The 18612-nt window shown below is 42.6% G+C and overlaps 1 protein-coding gene across 1 annotated transcript in view; it reads left to right on the forward strand.

Annotated features, from left to right (window-relative positions):
- LOC120049054 (ankyrin repeat and BTB/POZ domain-containing protein BTBD11-A-like) overlaps positions 1-18612 on the forward strand; it is a 191620-nt gene that overhangs the window by 105485 nt on the left and 67523 nt on the right. Inside the window, exon 7 of the mRNA XM_038995312.1 lies at positions 17311-17404. Coding sequence (XP_038851240.1) covers positions 17311-17404 — 94 coding nt within the window. The remainder of the gene's footprint in view (positions 1-17310; positions 17405-18612) is intronic.

The raw sequence follows: 18612 nt of genomic DNA on the forward strand, positions 1-18612 counted from the left end.
CTTACAACAGGAAAACGACCCTAGGAACACAGACATGACAACACAGGAGTGGCTCCGCAGGACAAGTCTCAATGTGCTTAAATGGCCAAGTCAGAGCCCAGACATAAACATCTGTGGGGAGACCTGAAAATAGCTGTGCAGTATGCTCCCGATCCAACCTGACAGAGCTTGAGAGGATCTGCAGAGAAAAATGTGAGAAACTCCCCAAATACAGGTGTGCCAAGCTTGTAGCGTCATAACCAAGAAAGACTCAAGGCTGTAATCGCTGCCAAAGGTGCTTCAACAAGGTACTTGTAAGGGGTGCGTGCTGGAGGCAGAGAAGTCAGATGCAGGAGATCAAAAACGGTGTTTCCAACGGCGCAGTTAACGCACACCAGACATGACGTGCACAATAAACAATAAACAATTCCGGACAAGGCCATGGGGGGAACAGAGGGTTAAATACACAACATGTAATTGATGTAATTGGAACCAGGTGTGAGGAAGACAAGACAAAACAAATGGAAAATGAAAGGTGGATCGGCGATGGCTAGAAGGCCGGTGATGTCGACTGCCGAACGCTGCCCGAACAATGAGAGGGACCGACTTCGGCGGAAGTCGTGACAGTACTGAGTAAAGAGTCTGAATGCTTACTGTATGTAAATGTGATATTATTTTTTATTTTTTATGAATGTGCAAAAATGTCTAGAAACCTGTTTTTGCTTTGTCATTATGGGGTATTGTGTGTAGATTGATGAGGAAAAAGTAAAGTAACAATGTGGAAGAAGTCAAGGGGTCTGAATACTTTCTGAATCCACTGTATATACAAAGCAAATTGTCCAGTGTTACCCACACTGTAAACAAGTTGTACGGTAACTTACTGCTTACTGTAAATTCCAAAGACACTTTGCTTTAAAGAAGTGCTTTTTTACAATAACTCACTGTTTAACCAAAGTTTCTTTGGAATTTATGGTAAATACTCTTTTTTTTTTTTTACACTAGATTCCAATAATAAATACTCAACACTTTGCAAGCCAGCATAACGTGACTTGCACCCCATCACCCCTGATGTGGACTGTAAACCATGAATTTCAGGTCACTGTATTAGGGTAAAACTAGGCCATCAAAATAACAAAATAAGGCCTCATGAAGAATGTGTTGTATTGTATTAAATAATTTGAAAGATGCACAATGCAGAAATTGTTCCACCATTTCCTGGATGCTAAATTCTAATATTTTGCCTAATTTCAGTTTATGTGACAAAACAAGCAATTATAGTTAGAGAATCATTGTACCATCTAAACCGCTGTGAAATATATTTTCCATAATCAAAAAATTGAGATCTTCAGCTGTTTGAAGCTGGTGTACGAAAACAAAAGTAAAAGACAAAAAAATGAAACTAAACCTTTCAGTGATACCCATCCCGGATCCGAGAGCATTCTCATCAAAAAAGCTAACTAGCATAGCCTAGCCTAATGGGACAGGGATATCATATACTATAATTTCATGAAATCACAAGTCCAATACAGCAAAAATAAACATCTTGTGAATCCAGCCATCATTTCCGATTTCTAAAATGTTTTACAGCGAAAACACAATATGTATTTATATTAGCTAACCACAATAGCCAAACACACAGTGGCATGTTTTCACCATGTTTCCACCGCATAGGTAGCTTTCACAAAACCCAGAAATAGAGATAAAATTAATCACTAACCTTGAACAACATCATCAGATGACAGTCTTATAACATCATGTTAAACAATAAATCTATGTTTTGTTCGAAAATGTGCATATTTGAGGTATAAATCATAGTTTTACATTGCAGCTACCATAATAAATATCACCAAAGCAGCCGGAATAATTACAGAGAGCAACGTGAAATACCCAAATACTCATCATAAAACATTTATGAAAAATACATGGTGTACAGCAAATGAAAGATAAACATCTTGTGAATCCAGCCAATATTTCAGATTTTGTAAGTGTTTTACAGCGAAAACACAATATAGCATTATTGTAACGGCAGTCTAAGTCTTCCTCCTCCTCGGACGAGGAGAGGCGAGAAGGATCGGAGGACCAATGTGCAGCGTGGTAAGTTTCCATGATTTAATATGCACAAAAACAAATACACAATACAAAATAACAAAAGAACTAACTGTAACAGTCCCGTGTGGCACAAACACTGACACAGGAAACAACCACCCACAATCCCCAACACAAAACAAGCCACCTATACATGATTCTCAATCAGGGACAACGATTAACAGCTGCCTCTGAATGAGAACCATATTAGGCTGAACACAGAAACAGACAAACTAGACACACAACATAGAATGCCCACCCAGCTCACGTCCTGACCAACACTAAAACAAGCACAACACATAAGAACTCTGGTTAGGACGTTACAGTACCCCCCTCCTGAGGTGCGGACTCCGAACAAAAACAAATACACAAACTGTCCGCGGTGGCGGCTCCGGCGCAGGACGAGGACACCACTTCACCATTGTCTTTGTCCCCCTCTTTAGTGTCCTTTGAGTGGCGACCCTCGCTCCCGACCCTGGTCTAGGAACCTTCACAAAGGTCCCCCCAAGATAGAGGAGACAGCTCAGGACAGAGAGGTAGCTCAGGACAGAGAGGTGGACAGAGAGGTAGCTCAGGACAGAGAGGTAGCTCAGGACAGAGAGGTAGCTCAGGACAGAGAGGTAGCTCAGGACAGAGGGGCAGCTCCGGACTGAAGGGCAGCTCCGGACAGAGAGGCAGCTCTGGACTGAAGGGCAGCTCCGGACTGAAGGGCAGCTCCGGACTAATGGCAGCTCCGGGCTGAGGGGCAGCTCATGACTGGATGGCAGCTCATGACTGGAGGGCAGCTCATGACTGGATGGCAGCTCATGACTGGAGGGCAGCTCATGACTGGAGGGCAGCTCATGACTGGAGGGCAGCTCATGACTCGCGGGCAGCTCATGACTGGAAGGCAGCTCATGACTGGAGGGCAGCTCATGACTGGAGGGCAGCTCATGACTGAAGTGCAGCTCATGACTGGAAGGCAGCTCATGACTGGAAGGCAGCTCATGACTGGAGGGCAGCTCATGACTGGAAGGCAGCTCATGACTGGAAGGCAGCTCATGACTGGAAGGCAGCTCATGACTGGAGGGCAGCTCCTGACTGGCTGGCGGCTCTGGCAGCTCCTGACTGGCTGGCGGCTCTGGCAGCTCCTGACTGGCTGGCGGCTCTGGCAGCTCCTGACTGGCTGGCGGCTCTGGCAGCTCCTGACTGGCTGGCGGCTCTGGCAGCTCCTGACTGACGGACGGCTCTAGCGGCTCCTGACTGACGGACGGCTCTAGCGGCTCCTGACTGACGAACGGCTCTGACGGCTCGGGGCAGACGGGCGGCTCTAACGGCTCGGGACAGACGGGCGGCTCTGAAGGCTCGGGACAGACGGATGGCTCAGATGGCGCTGGGCAGACAGATGGCTCAGATGGCGCTGGGCAGGCAGGCAGCTCAGACGGCACTGGGCAGACGAGCAGTGCAGGCGGTGTTGGGCAGACGGCCGACTCTGACCTGCTGAGGCACACAGTAGGCCTGGTGCGTGGTGCCGGAACTGGTGGTACCGGACTAGAGACATGCACCTCAAAGCTAGTGCGGTGCGTGTCCGTGCGTGTCCGTGCGGGGAGCAGGAACAGGGCACACTGGATTCTCGAGGCGCACTATAGGCCTGGTGCGTGGTACCGGCACTGATGGTACCGGGCTGAGGGCACGCACCTCAGGGCGAGTGCGGGGAGAAGGAACAGTGCGTACAGGGCTCTGGAGACGCACAGGAGGCTTGGTGCGTGGTGCCGGAACTGGAGGTACTGGGCTGGAGACACGCACCACAGGGAGAGTGCGTGGAGGAGGAACAATGCTCTGGAGACGCACTGGAAGCCTGGTGCGTGGTGTAGGCACTGGTGGTACTGAGCTGGGGCGGGAAGGTGGCGCCCGATATACCGGACCGTGCAGGCGTACTGGCTGCCTTGAGCACCGAGCCTGCCCAACCTTACCTGGTTGAATGCTCCCCGTAGCCCGTCCAGTGCGGGGAGGTGGAATAACCCGCACTGGGCTGTGTTGGCGAACCGGGCACACCATGCGTAAGGCTGGTGCCATGTACACCGGCCCGAGGAGACGTACTGGAGGCCAGATATGTTGAGCCGGCTTCATGGCACTTGGCTCAATGCTCAATCTAGCCCGGCCAGTGCGGGGAGGTGGAATAAGCCGCACCGGGCAATGCACACGTACAGGAGACACCGTGCGCTCTTCCGCATAACACGGTGTCTGCCCGTACTCCCGCTCTCCACGGTAAGCATGGGAAGTGGGCGCAGGTTTCTTACCTGCCTTCGCCGCACTACCCTTTAGCCCCCCCCCCAAGAAATGTTTGGGGTTTCTTCACGGGCTTCCAGCCACGCTTCCGTGCTGCCTCCTCATACCACCGCTCCTGGGCTTTAGCTGCCTCCATCTCTTCCCGAGAGCGGCGATATTCTCCAATGTGAGCCCAGTGTCCTTTTCCGTCTAGGATTTCCTCCCATGTCCATTCCTCCTTGTACCGCTGCTGCTGTCGCTGCTGCCCGTTTCCACGCTGCTTGGTAAGGGTTAGGTGGGTGGTTCTGTAACGGCAGTCTATGTCTTCCTCCTCCTCGGACGAGGAGAGGCGAGAAGGATCGGAGGACCAATGTGCAGCGTGGTAAGTTTCCATGATTTAATATGCACGAAAACAAATACACAATACAAAATAACAAAATAACTAACCGTAACAGTCCCGTGTGGCACAAACACTGACACAGGAAACAACCACCCACAATCCCCAACACAAAACAAGCCACCTATATATGATTCTCAATCAGGGACAACGATTGACAGCTGCCTCTGATTGAGAACCATATTAGGCTGAACACAGAAACAGACAAACTAGACACACAACATAGAATGCCCACCCAGCTCACGTCCTGACCAACACTAAAACAAGCACAACACATAAGAACTCTGGTCAGGACGTTACAATTATATTAGCTTACCACAATAGCCAACCACACAAACGCATTTATCAGCAGCAAAATGAAGCGATTGCAAAAACCAGCAAAAGATATTAAATTATTCACTAACCTTGAGAAACTTCATCAGATGACAGTCCTATAACATCATGTTACACAATACATATATGTTTTGTTCGAAAATGTGCATATTTAGAGCTACAAATCCTGGTTTTACAATGTGAATATGTAGCCAAACTGCACAAAATTGTCCGGAGATATTTTGAACAGTCACCTAATCTAATCAAAGAACTCATCATAAACTTTACTAAAAAATACATGTTGTACAGCAAATGAAAGATACACTAGTTCTTAATGCAATCGCCGTGTTAGATTTTTTTAAATAACTTTAGTACGACATACAGCTTACGTTATAGCGAGACAGCGCCTGCAATGAGGGCGGAAAATAGAACTAAACATTTTCCACAGAAATACGAAATAACATCATAAATGGTTCCTACTTTTGCTGAGCTTCCATCAGAATCTTGTACAAGGAGTCCTTTGTCCAGAATAAATCGTTGTTTGGTTTTAGAATGTCCTCTTCGCCTGTCGAATTAGCAACCATAGCAAGCCATGTGGCGCAAACGTGCCCAACTTCACCTTACGCAAAGAAAAGAAAATTCCAAAACTCGCAATTAACGCTCAATAAACTGATACAACTCGGTTGAAAAAAACTACTTTATGATGTTTTTATCACATCTATCAAATAAAATCATAGCCGGAGATATCTACCGTGTATACCGAAAGCTTTTCAGAAGGCAATCTGGGGTTCCTTCTCGCGCCTTCGAAGACAATGAAATTTCCAGTCACATCATTCCAAAAGCTCTTGTTCGGCCTCAGATCAAGCTAGACACCCCATTCCACCTCCCACTGCCTGTTGACATCTAGTGGAAGGTGTATGAAGTGCATGTATATCCATAGATTTCAAGCAAATTAATAGGAAGGCCCTGGAACAGATCCTCGATTTCAGATCTTTCACTTCCTGTCAAGAAGTTTGCTGCAAAATGAGTTCTGTTTTACTCACAGATATAATTCAAACGGTTTTAGAAACTTGAGAGTGTTTTCTATCCAATAGTAATAATAATATGCATATTGTACAAGCTAGAATAGAGTACGAGGCAGTTTCATTTGGGCACGATTTTTTACAAAGTGAAAACAGCGTCCCCCTTTGAGAAAAGGTTAATGCAACCGCTGTGTTAGATTTTTAAAAATAACTTCACTACAACATATTATTGTGAGACAGCGCTCACCTATTCTCCGCCGTGTTGGAGCCAACATATTACACAGAAATACGAAATAACATCATAAATTTTCTCTTACTTTTGCTGATCTCCATTAGAATGTTGTGCAAGGAGTCCTAGGTCCAGAATAAATAGTTGTTTGGTTTTAGAATGTCAATTTCTTCTGTCAAATTAGCAACTTTGGCTAGCCATGCGGAGCTCACGTGTCCAAGAAATGTTTGCGCATGGAACGAAAAATTCCAAAAGTCCCAAGAAACGTTGAATAAACTGGTCAAACTCGGTTGAAAAATCCTACTTTATGATGTTTTTCTCATATGTATCCAATAAAATGAGAGCCGGAGCAATTCGTAGTGTATACCGAACGCTTTTCAGAAGACAATGTGAGGTTCCCCGGCGCGCAGCTGAATACTGACGATAGGGCGGACCTGTCACTCCAAAAGCTCTTATTCGGCTTCACATCAAGCTAGACACCCCATTCAACCTTCCACTGCCTGTTGACATCTAGTGGAAGGCGTATGAAGTGCATACAGATCCATAAATAAAAGCCAGTTGAATAGGCAGGCCCTGACACAGAGCCTCATTTTCAGATTTTTCACTTCCTGTATGGAAGTTTGCTGCCAAATGAGTTCTGTTTTACTCACAGATATAATTCAAACAGTTTTAGAAACTTCAGAGTGTTTTCTATCCAATAGTAATAATAATATGCATATTGTATGATCTAGAACAGAGTACGAGGCCGTTTAATTTGGGCACGATTTTTTCCCAAAGTGAAAACAGCGCCACCTATTAAGAAGAAGTTAAGAACAGGAAGCATGGAAATAGCGCACATAGAACAAATTTATATTTGTATATTTAATGGAAATATCTAAATAAGTATTTCCATTAAAACCTCTACAGGATGGGTGGGTCCCCAAACGGGATGGTTGAGCTAAAGTAAGCTAATGCGATTAGCATGAGGTTGTAAGTAACTAGAACATTTCCCAGGACATAGACATATGATATTGGCAGAAAGCTTAAATTCTTGTTAACCTTTTCTCAATAGGGGCCGCCATTTCGACTGTAAAAAATCGTTCCCAAATTAAACTGCCTCGTACTCAATTCTTGCTCGTACAATATGCATATTATTATTACTATTGGATAGAAAACACTCTCTAGTTTCTAAAACCGTTTGAATTATATCTGTGAGTAAAACAGAACTCATTTTGCAGCAAACTTCCTGTCAGGAGCTGAGAAATCTGAAATCGGGGGCTCTGTTCCAGGGTCAGTTTATTAATTTGCATGGAATCTATGGGTCTACATGCACTGCATATGCCTTCCCCTAGATGTCAGCAAGCAGTGAGAGTTGGAATGGGGTGTCTAGCTAGATCTGAGGTTGAACAAGACTTCTTGGAACGGAAGGACTGGTCTTTTCATCGTCTGGCCTGACGCAAGATGGACGTCTTGCATTGCGCTCTGAAAAGCTTTAGTTTTATAAGTTAGATATCTCCGGCTCTGATTTAATTTGATATGTGTTAAAAATATCATAATGTAGTTATTTTAAACCGAGTTATATCAGTTTATATCAGTATATTGCGATTTTCGGTATTTTCTTTGTTCTGCGTTATGCTGAGTTGGACACATCTGCGCCTCATGGCTAACGTTTGCTGCTAATTACACAGTTGAAGACGACCTTCTACAACCAAACAACGATTATTCTGGACAAAGGACAACTTGTAAAAGATTCTGATGGAAGCTCATCAAATAGTAGGAACAATTTATGATGTTAATTCGTATTTCTGTCGAAATTGTGTAGACTAATATTTCGCCATTAATTTCGGCCCGGTCTCGCTATAACGTAAGCTGTATGTCGTAGTAACGTTAATTTAAAAAATCTAACACAGTGGTTGCATTAAGAACTAGTGTATCTTTAACCTCTAACGCCTACCAAACCCGGATCCGGGAGCCCCCCATCACAAAAGCTGACTAGCATAGCCTAGCCTAAAGCCACAGGGATATCATATAATAAAATGTTCATGAAATCACAAGTCCAAGACACCAAATGAAAGATACAGATCTTGTGAATAAAGCCATCATTTCTGATTTTTAAAATGTTTTACAGGGAAGACAAAATATGTAAATCTATTAGCTAACCACGTTAGCAAAAGACAACTTTTTTTTTACTCCACCATTTTTTACTGCATCAGTAGCTATCACAAATTCAGCCAAATAAAGATATAAATAGCCACTAACCAAGAAACAACCTCATCAGATGACAGTCTGATAACATATTTATTGTATAGCATATGTTTTGTTAGAAAAATGTGCATATTTCAGGTATAAATCATAGTTTACCATTGCAGCCACCATCACAAATCGACTAGAATAACTACAGAGAGCAACGTGTATTACCCAATTACTCATCATAAAACATTTCTTAAAAATACACAGCGTACAGCAATTGAAAGACACAGATCTTGTGAATCCAGACAATATTTCAGATGTTCTAAGTGTTTTACAGCGAAAACACAATATAACGTTATATTAGCTTAGCACAGTAGCAAACCAAACAACAGCATTGATTCCAGCCAAACATAGCGATAACGTATTCAACACCAAAATAATAATTTTTTCACTAACCTTCTCAGAATTCTTCAGATGACAGTCCTGTAACATCATATTACACAATGCATATAGAGTTTGTTCAAAAATGTCCATATTTAGCGGCACAAATAGTGCTTATACAATGAGAAAAGTTGCCAAGCTACCCAGAAAATTTCGGGCGCCATCTTGGAGAGTCACCTAGTCTAATCAATAAATAATCATAAACTTGACTAAAAAATACAGGGTGGACAGCATATGAAAGACAAATTAGTTCTTAATGCAATCGCTGAATTACATTTTTAAAATTAACCTTACTGCGCAATACAGGCTGCGATAACGCAATGCTATACTGCAAGAAATGGCGTCTCATGCATTTTACTTTTAACAACAGAACAATTAATTAACAGCATAAAGACTGCTTACTATTAGCTGAGCTTCAATCCGAATCTTGGGCAAGGTGTCCTTTCTTCAAAACAATCGTCTTTTGGCTGAAAGATGTCCTCTTGTCCAGTCGAATTAGCTGCTAAACGTTAGCCACCCACTGGAGAGGTGCCCAACAAATGGAAGCGCGTCACAAAGAAATCCCAGAAAATCGCAATAAACTGCTATAAACTGCTATAAGTCGGTTTAAATTAACTACCTTATGTCTTTAACACCTATAACGAATAAAAACATGACCGGAGATATAGAAATACTAAAACGAAAGCGTTTGCAGGACGCCATTCTGATGTCTTCATGCGCCAAGCGCACTGTTGAAAAGAACGGTACTTCCTGTTCCACGGTCTAATATAAGGTCCCAGATTGCGCAATCGACTCCATTCAAAGTCTCACCGCTTACTGACATCTAGAGGAAGGCGTATGCAGTGCATGTACCCTCATAGCTTGCATGGGGACTTATAAACTGATCTCAGAACAGGGACCTGGATTTCTGAAATCTCACTCCCTGACAGGAAAAGTGCTACAGAATGAGTTCTGTTTCACTCGGAGAAATAATTCAAACGGTTTTAGAAACTAGAGAGTGTTTTCTATCCAATAGTAATAATAATATGCATATTGTACGAGCAAGAATTGAGTACGAGGCAGTTTAATTTGGCCACTATTTTTTCCACTGGTGAAACAGCGCCCCCATATTGACAAGAAGTTAATTTGCTGTCCAACCTGTATTTTTTAGTCAAGTTTATGATTAGTTATTGATTAGATTAGGTGCCTCTCCAAGATTTCTCCCGACATTTTGTTTGCAGTTTGGCCACTATTCACATTGTTCAACCACGATTTGTGCCGCTAAATATGCACATTTTCGAACAAACCATATATGTATTGTGTAATATGATGTTATAGGACTGTCATCTGATGGAGTTTGAGAAGGTTAGTGAAAAAATGTATATCTTTTGCTGGTTTATTCGCTATCGCTAACGTTATGTTGAATGAATGGGGCTGTGTGGTAGGCTATTGTAGTAAGCTAATATAATGCTATATTGTGTTTTCGCTGTAAAACACTTAAGAAATCTGAAATATTGGCTGGATTCACAAGATGTTTGTCTTTCATTTGCTGTACACTGTGTATTTTTCAGAAATGTTTTATGATGAGTATTTAGGTAATTCACGTTGGTCTCTGTAGTTATTCTAGCTGCTTTGGTGAGATTTTGTGATGGTGGCTGCAATGTAAAACTATGATTTATACCTGAAATATGCACATGTTTCGAACAAAACATATGCTATACAATAAATATGTTATCAGACTGTCATCTGATGAAGTTGTTTCTTGGTTAGTGACTATTTATATCTTTATTTGGTCGAATTTGTGATAGCTACCTATGCAGTAAAAAAAATTGTGGAAATATGCGGTTGGGTCTTTTGCTATCGTGGTTAGCAAATAGAAATACATATTGTGTTTTCCCTGTAAAACATTTTAAAAATCGGAAATGATGGCTGGATTCAAAGATGTGTATCTTTCATCTGGTGTCTTGGACTTGTGAATTCATGATATTTAGATGCTAGTATTTACTTGTGGCGCTATGCTAGGCTATGCTAGTCAGCTTTTTTACTGATGAGGGTGCTCCCGGATCCGGGATGAGTACCAAGTAGAAGTTAATCGAACTGCACTGTCCAATTTCCAGTAGCTATTACATTGAAATAATACCATGCTATTGTTTGAGGAGAGTGCACAGCTTTGAACTTGAAAAGTTATGGGCAGTCTTGATACAACATTTTGAAAATAAATGCAATGGTTCATTAAATCAGTCTAAAACTTTGCACATACACTGCCATCTAGTGGGCAAAATCAAATTTTGGATCAGGCAATCCTCCTGCGTATCAACATTTTTATATATATATTTTTTTTAATATATTTTTTTAAACGGTTGGTTTTTTCTTTGTATTATCTTTTACCAGATCGATTGTGTTATATTCTCCTACATTAATTTCACATTTACACAAACTTCAGTGTTCACTTTCAAATGGTATCAAGAATATGCATATCCTTGCTTCAAGTAATGAGATACAGGCAGTTAGATTTGGGTATGTCATTGTAGGTGAAAATTGAAAAAAATGGGCGGATCCTTAAGAAGTTTTTAAGTGGTGTGTTAATTTAACACTGAAAAGTGTGGACCCGTATAGACACTGGACCAGTGTTAAATGTAACACTGTCAGTGTTGATTTAATACTATATGTAGAGAACAATGGAATGAGTGGCGTTAACTGCATTTTAGGTGTGTCTTACATACCTAACGTTTGTTATGGAATTAAACAAGGGTGTGAAGTACATTCAGGCAAACACTAACAGACAAATCCTCACACAGACTGATACACCCCCCTTATACCAAGGGTGCTGAATTTAAAAAAAATGTCCTCTACAGTTGTGATGTATTATACACTGCTCAAAAAAATAAAGGGAACACTTAAACAACACAATGTAACTCCAAGTCAATCACACTTCTGTGAAATCAAACTGTCCACTTAGGAAGCAACACTGATTGACAATAAATTTCACATGCTGTTGTGCAAATGGAATAGACAAAAGGTGGAAATTATAGGCAATTAGCAAGACACCCCCAAAAAAGGAGTGATTCTGCAGGTGGTGACCACAGACCACTTCTCAGTTCCTATGCTTCCTGGCTGATGTTTTGGTCACTTTTGAATGCTGGCGGTGCTCTCACTCTAGTGGTAGCATGAGACGGAGTCTACAACCCACACAAGTGGCTCAGGTAGTGCAGCTCATCCAGGATGGCACATCAATGCGAGCTGTGGCAAAAAGGTTTGCTGTGTCTGTCAGCGTAGTGTCCAGAGCATGGAGGCGCTACCAGGAGACAGGCCAGTACATCAGGAGACGTGGAGGAGGCCGTAGGAGGGCAACAACCCAGCAGCAGGACCGCTACCTCCGCCTTTGTGCAAGGAGGTGCACTGCCAGAGCCCTGCAAAATGACCTCCAGCAGGCCACAAATGTGCATGTGTCTGCTCAAACGGTCAGAAACAGACTCCATGAGGGTGGTATGAGGGCCCGACGTCCACAGGTGGGGGTTGTGCTTACAGCCCAGCACCGTGCAGGACGTTTGGCATTTGCCAGAGAACACCAAGATTGGCACATTCGCCACTGGCGCCCTGTGCTCTTCACAGATGAAAGCAGGTTCACACTGAGCACACGAGCACATGTGACAGACGTGACAGAGTCTGGAGACGCCGTGGAGAACGTTCTGCTGCCTGCAACATCCTCCAGCATGACCGGTTTGGCGATGGGTCGGTCATGGTGTGGGGTGGCATTTCTTTGTGGGGCCGCACAGCCCTCCATGTGCTCGCCAGAGGTAGTCTGACTGCCAATAGGTACCGAGATGAGATCCTCAGACCCCTTGTGAGACCATATGCTGACACATGCACATTTGTGGCCTGCTGGAGGTCATTTTGCAGGGCTCTGGCAGTGCACCTCCTTGCACAAAGGCGGAGGTAGCGGTCCTGCTGCTGGGTTGTTGCCCTCCTACGGCCTCCTCCACGTCTCCTGATGTACTGGCCTGTCTCCTGGTAGCGCCTCCATGCTCTGGACACTACGCTGACAGACACAGCAAACCTTTTTGCCACAGCTCGCATTGATGAGCCATCCTGGATGAACTGCACTACCTGAGCCACTTGTGTGGGTTGTAGACTCCGTCTCATGCTACCACTAGAGTGAGAGCACTGCCAGCATTCAAAAGTGACCAAAACATCAGCCAGGAAGCATAGGAACTGAGAAGTGGTCTGTGGTCACCACCTGCAGAATCACTCCTTTTTTGGGGGTGTCTTGCTAATTGCCTATAATTTCCACCTTTTGTCTATTCCATTTTCACAACAGCATGTGAAATTTATTGTCAATCAGTGTTGCTTCCTAAGTGGACAGTTTGATTTCACAGAAGTGTGATTGACTTGGAGTTACATTGTGTTGTTTAAGTGTTCCCTTTATTTTTTTGAGCAGTGTATATTTAGCATCAAAATCACAAACTGGTTCTTTTTTACCTTAATTTAACTAGAAAAGTCAGTTAAGAGCAAATTCTTATTTACAATGACGGCCTACCAAAAAGCAAAAGACCTCCTGCGGGGACGGGGGCTGTGATTGAAAAAAAAAAGAATCACGACAAGAGACAACACTACATAAAGAGAGACCTAAGACAACACAGCATGGCAGTAACATATGACAACACAGCATGGTAGCAACACAACATGACAACAACATGGCAGCAGCACAACATGGTAGCAGCACAAAACATGGAATAAACTTTATTGGGCACAGACAACAGCACAAAGGGCAAGAAGGTAGAGACAACAATACATCACGTGAAGCAGCCGCAACTGTCAGTAAGAGAGTCCACGATTGAGTCTTTGTATGAAGAGATGGAGATAAAACGGTCCAGTTTGAGTGTTTTTTGCAGCTCGTTCCAGTCGCTAGCTGCAAACTGAAAAGAGGAGTGAACTGAAAAGAGGAGCGACCCAGGGATATGTGTGCTTTGGGTACCTTTAACAGACTGTGACTGGCAGATCGGGTGTTGCACGTGGAGGATGAGGGCTGCAGTATTTGTATTTTTGTATTCATTATGGATCCCCATTAGCTGCTGCCAAAGCTGAAGCTACTCTTCCTGGGGTCCAGCAAAATGAAGGCAGTTTATACAATTTATAAAAAATGACAGTACATTCACAGATTTCACAACACACTGTGTGCCCTCAGGCCCCTACTCCATCACTACCACATATCTACAATACTAAATCCATGTGTATGTATAGTGCATATGTTATGTTTGTGCCTGTGCCAATGTTTGTATTGCTTCACAGTCCCCGCTGTTTTTTCATCTGTTTTTTAAATCAAATTTTACTGCTTGCATCAGTTACTTGATGTGGAATAGAGTTCCATGTAGTCATGGCTCTATGTAGTACTGTCTGCCTCCCATAGTCTGTTCTGGACTTGGGGACTGTGAAGAGACCTCTTGTGGCATGTCTTGTGGGATATGCATGGGTGTCTGAGCTGTGTGCCAGTAGTTCAGACAGACAGCTCGGTGCATTCAACATGTCAATACCTCTCATAAATAAAAGTAGTGATGAAGTCAATCTCTCCTCCTCTCCTTCAGCCAGGAGAGATTAACATTCATATTATTAATATTAGCTCTCTGTGTACATCCAAGAGCCAGCCGTGCTGCCCTGTTCTGAGCCAATTGCAATTTTCCTAAGTCCTTTTTTGTGGCCCCTGACCACATGACAAAACAGTAGTCAAGGTGCGACAAAACTATGGCCTGTAGGACCTGCCTTATTGATAGTGTTGTTAATAACCTCTACTTCATCACCCTCCCGGATCCGGGATCCTCCTCATCAAAAAAGCTGACTAGCATAGCCTAGCCTAACGGGACAGGGATATCATATAATATAATTTTCATGAAATCACAAGTCCAATACAGCAAATGAAAGATAAACATCTTGTGAATCCAGCCATCATTTCCGATTTTTTAAATGTTTTACAGCGAAAACACAATATGTATTTCTATTAGCTAACCACAATAGCCAAACACACAACCGCATATTTTCACCATGTTTTTCCTACAGTATTTGGCGTTGGTGTCTGTAATTATTCTGTCTGCTTTCGGTGCAATTTCTGATTGTAGCTGCAATGTAAACTATGATTTATACCTGAAATATGCAAATTTTTCGAACAAAACAGATTTATTGAATAACATGTTATAAGACTTCTGATGAAGTTTTTTGTTGGTTAGTTTGGTTGGTTCTTGGTTAGTTAGGTTGGTTTTGTGCATGCTACCTGTGCTGTGAAAAATGTCTGTCCTTTTTTGTATTTGTTGGTGAGCTAACATAAATATACGTGCTGTTTTCGCTGTAAAACATTTTAAAAATCGGACATGTTGGCTGGATTCACAAGATGTGTACCTTTAATTTGCTGTATTGGACTTGTTAATGTGTGAAAGTTAAATATTTCTAAAAAATATATTTTGAATTTCGCGCCCTGCACTTGAAGTGGCTGTTGTCATATTGTGGGCGGCCTCGGGCTTGCAGCCAGAAGAAGTTAATGCAACCGCTGTGTTAGATTTTTTTAAATAACTTTACCACAACATACAGCTTGGGTTATTGTGAGACAGCGCTCACCAACACGGCGGAGAATAGGCATCAACATATTACACAGAAATACGAAATAACATCATAAATGTTTTCTTACTTTTGCTGAGCTTCCATCAGAATGTTTTACAAGGAGTCCTATTTCCAGAATAAATCGTTGTTTGGTTTTAGAATGTCCATTTCTTCTGTCGAATTCGCGCCACAATGCTAGCCAAGGTTGCTAACATTCCCATCCTCTCTTGGCGCAAAGAACGGAAAACTCCAAAAGTCCCAATAAACGTTGAATAAACTGATAAAACTCGGTTGAAAAAACCTACTTTATGATGTTTTTATCATATGTATCAAATAAAATCAGAGCCGGAGATATTCGCCGTGTATACCGAACGCTTTTCAGAAGACAATGTCGAGCTCCCCCGCGCGCCGTCGAAGACAAAGAAAATACCGGACCTGTCACTCCAAAAGCTCTTATTCGACCTCAGATCAAGCTAGACATCCCATTCCACCTTCCCCTGCCTGTTGACATCTAGTGGAAGTGCATACATATCGATAAATAAAAGCCAGTTGAATAGGCAGGCCCTGAAACAGAGCCTCGTTTTCAGATTTTTCACTTCCTGTATGGAAGTTTGCTGCCAAATGAGTTCTGTTTTACTCACAGATATAATTCAAACAGTTTTAGAAACTTCAGAGTGTTTTCTATCCAATAGTAATAATAATATGCATATTGTATGATCTAGAACAGAGTACGAGGCCGTTTAAATTGGGCACGATTTTTTCCAAAGTGAAAACAGCGCCCCCCTATTGACAAGAAGTTTTAAGAAGGCAGAGCATTTATTTTATCATCTTTATTATACACACTTCTCCCCATCTTAGCTACTACTGCATCAATATGTTCTGACCAGGACCGTTTACAATCTAGTGTTACTCCAAGCAGTTTAGTCATCTCAACTTGCTCAATTTCCACATTATTTATTACAAGATATAGTTGAGGTTTAGGGTTTAGTGAGTGTTTTGTTCCAAATACAATGCTTTTAGATATAGAAATATTTAGAGCTAACTTATTCCTTGCCACCAACTCTGAAACTAACTGCAGCTCATTGTTGATTGTAGCAGTCATTTCAGTCACCGTAGAGGCTGAGATAGGGGTGGAATGAGGGCTAAGAGGGTTTTATAAATAAGCATCAACCAGTGGGTCTTGCGCCAGGTATACAGAGATGACCAGTTTACAGAGGAATACAGAGTGCAGTTATTTGTCCTATAAGGAGCATCGTGGCAAATCTGATGGCCGAATGGTAAAGAACATCTAGCCACTCGAGAGCACTCTTACCTGCCGATCTATAAATTACATCTCCGTAATCTAGCATGGGTAGGATAGTCATCTGAATCAAGGTTAGTTTGGCAGCTGGGGTGAAAGAGGAGTGATTACGATAGAGGAAACCAAGTCTTAACCTTAGCCTGCAGCTTTGATTTGTACTGAGAGAAGGACAGTATACTGTCTAACCATACTCCCAAGTATGACATGACTACCTCAAGCTCTAAACCATCAGAGGTTGTAATCACACTTACCAAACCACATGACCTTTGTTTTGGAGGTGTTCTGGCTAAAAGCCAGTTCTTGTTTGTAGTACACCAGAGGAAATGTTTACTCAAATCAGGCATCTTGAGAACAAACTAAATCTCAGCTGAAAAACCACAACTCAACAGTGATAGCTTGAATACAATTATGGCTAGAATCATGGGTTTTATAGTTCTGATGAATACCAGCGTGAGGAGGTCATTTTAGAGAGGCATTTGGGCATGTGCCTTGTTGAACTTGTCAGTAACGTGTTTCTTTCACTCACTCCCCCCTCCCTTCCTCCTGGCATCCCTTCCTCTCACAGTTGCTCCTGGATAGCCGAAACAGCATGGAGGGGGCCCTGCAAGATGGAGCAGATAACTACACTGATACCCCACTTCAGCTGGCCTCAGCTGCAGGTACTTGTTGACAAAACAGGAATACTCCATTGACAATGTGTGTAGAGTATTTTTATTGAACCTTTATTTAAACAAAAATGTGTATATATATATATATATATATAATAAAACATTTCTGCTTTGTCATTATGGGGTATTGTGTGTAGAGGGGGAAAAAACTATTTAATCAATTTTAGAAGAAGGCTGTAACGTAACAAAATGTAGAAAAAGTCAAGGGGTCTGAATACTTGTGTGTGTGTATATATACAGTACCAGTCAAAACTTTGGACACACCTACTCATTCAAGGGTTTTTCTTTATTTTTACAATTTTCTACATTGTATAAAATTACACATATGGAATCATGTAGTAATCAAAAAAGTGTTAAACAAATTAAAATATATTTACATTTTGAGTTCTTCAAAGTAGCCACCCTTTGCCTTGATGACAGCTTTGCACACTCTTGGCATTCTATCAACCAGCTTCACCTGGAATGCATTCTTGAAGTTCCCACATATGCGGAGCACTTGTTGGCTGCTTTTCCTTCACTCTGCAGTCCAACTCATCCAAAAACATCTCAATTGGTTGACGTCGGGTGATTCTGGAGGCCAGGTCATCTGATGCAGCACTCCATCACTCTCCTTCTTCGTCAAATAGCCATTAAACAGCCTGTGCTGCTTCATTGTCATGCTAAAAAACAAATGATAGTCCCACTAAGTGCAAACCAGATGGGAACGGTGTATTGCTGCAGAATGCTGTAGTGGCCGTGCTGGTTAAGAGTGCCTTGAACTCTAAATTAATAACCGACAGTGTCACCAGCAATGCACCCCAACACCATCACCCCTTCTCATCCATGCTTAACGGAGGGAACCGCACATGTGGAGATTATCCGTTCACCTACCCTGAATCTCATATAGACAAGGCAGTTGGAACCAAAAGTCTACAATTTGGACTCATCAGACAAAAGGACAGATTTCCACCGGTCTAATGGCCATTGTGTGTGTTCCTTGGCTCAGGCAAGTGTCTTCTTATTGGTGTCCTTTAGTAGTGGCTTCTTTGCAGCAATTCGACCATGAATGCCTGATCTCCTTTGAATGCCTTCCTCCTCACGCAGTCTCCTTTGAACAGTTGATGTTGAGATGTGTCTGCTACTTGAACTCTGTGAAGCATTTATTTGGGCTGTAATTTCTGAGGCTGGTAACTCTAATGAACTTATCCTCTAGACAGAGG

Source organism: Salvelinus namaycush, chromosome 6, assembly GCF_016432855.1.
Source record: "Salvelinus namaycush isolate Seneca chromosome 6, SaNama_1.0, whole genome shotgun sequence".
NCBI lineage: Eukaryota > Metazoa > Chordata > Actinopteri > Salmoniformes > Salmonidae > Salvelinus > Salvelinus namaycush.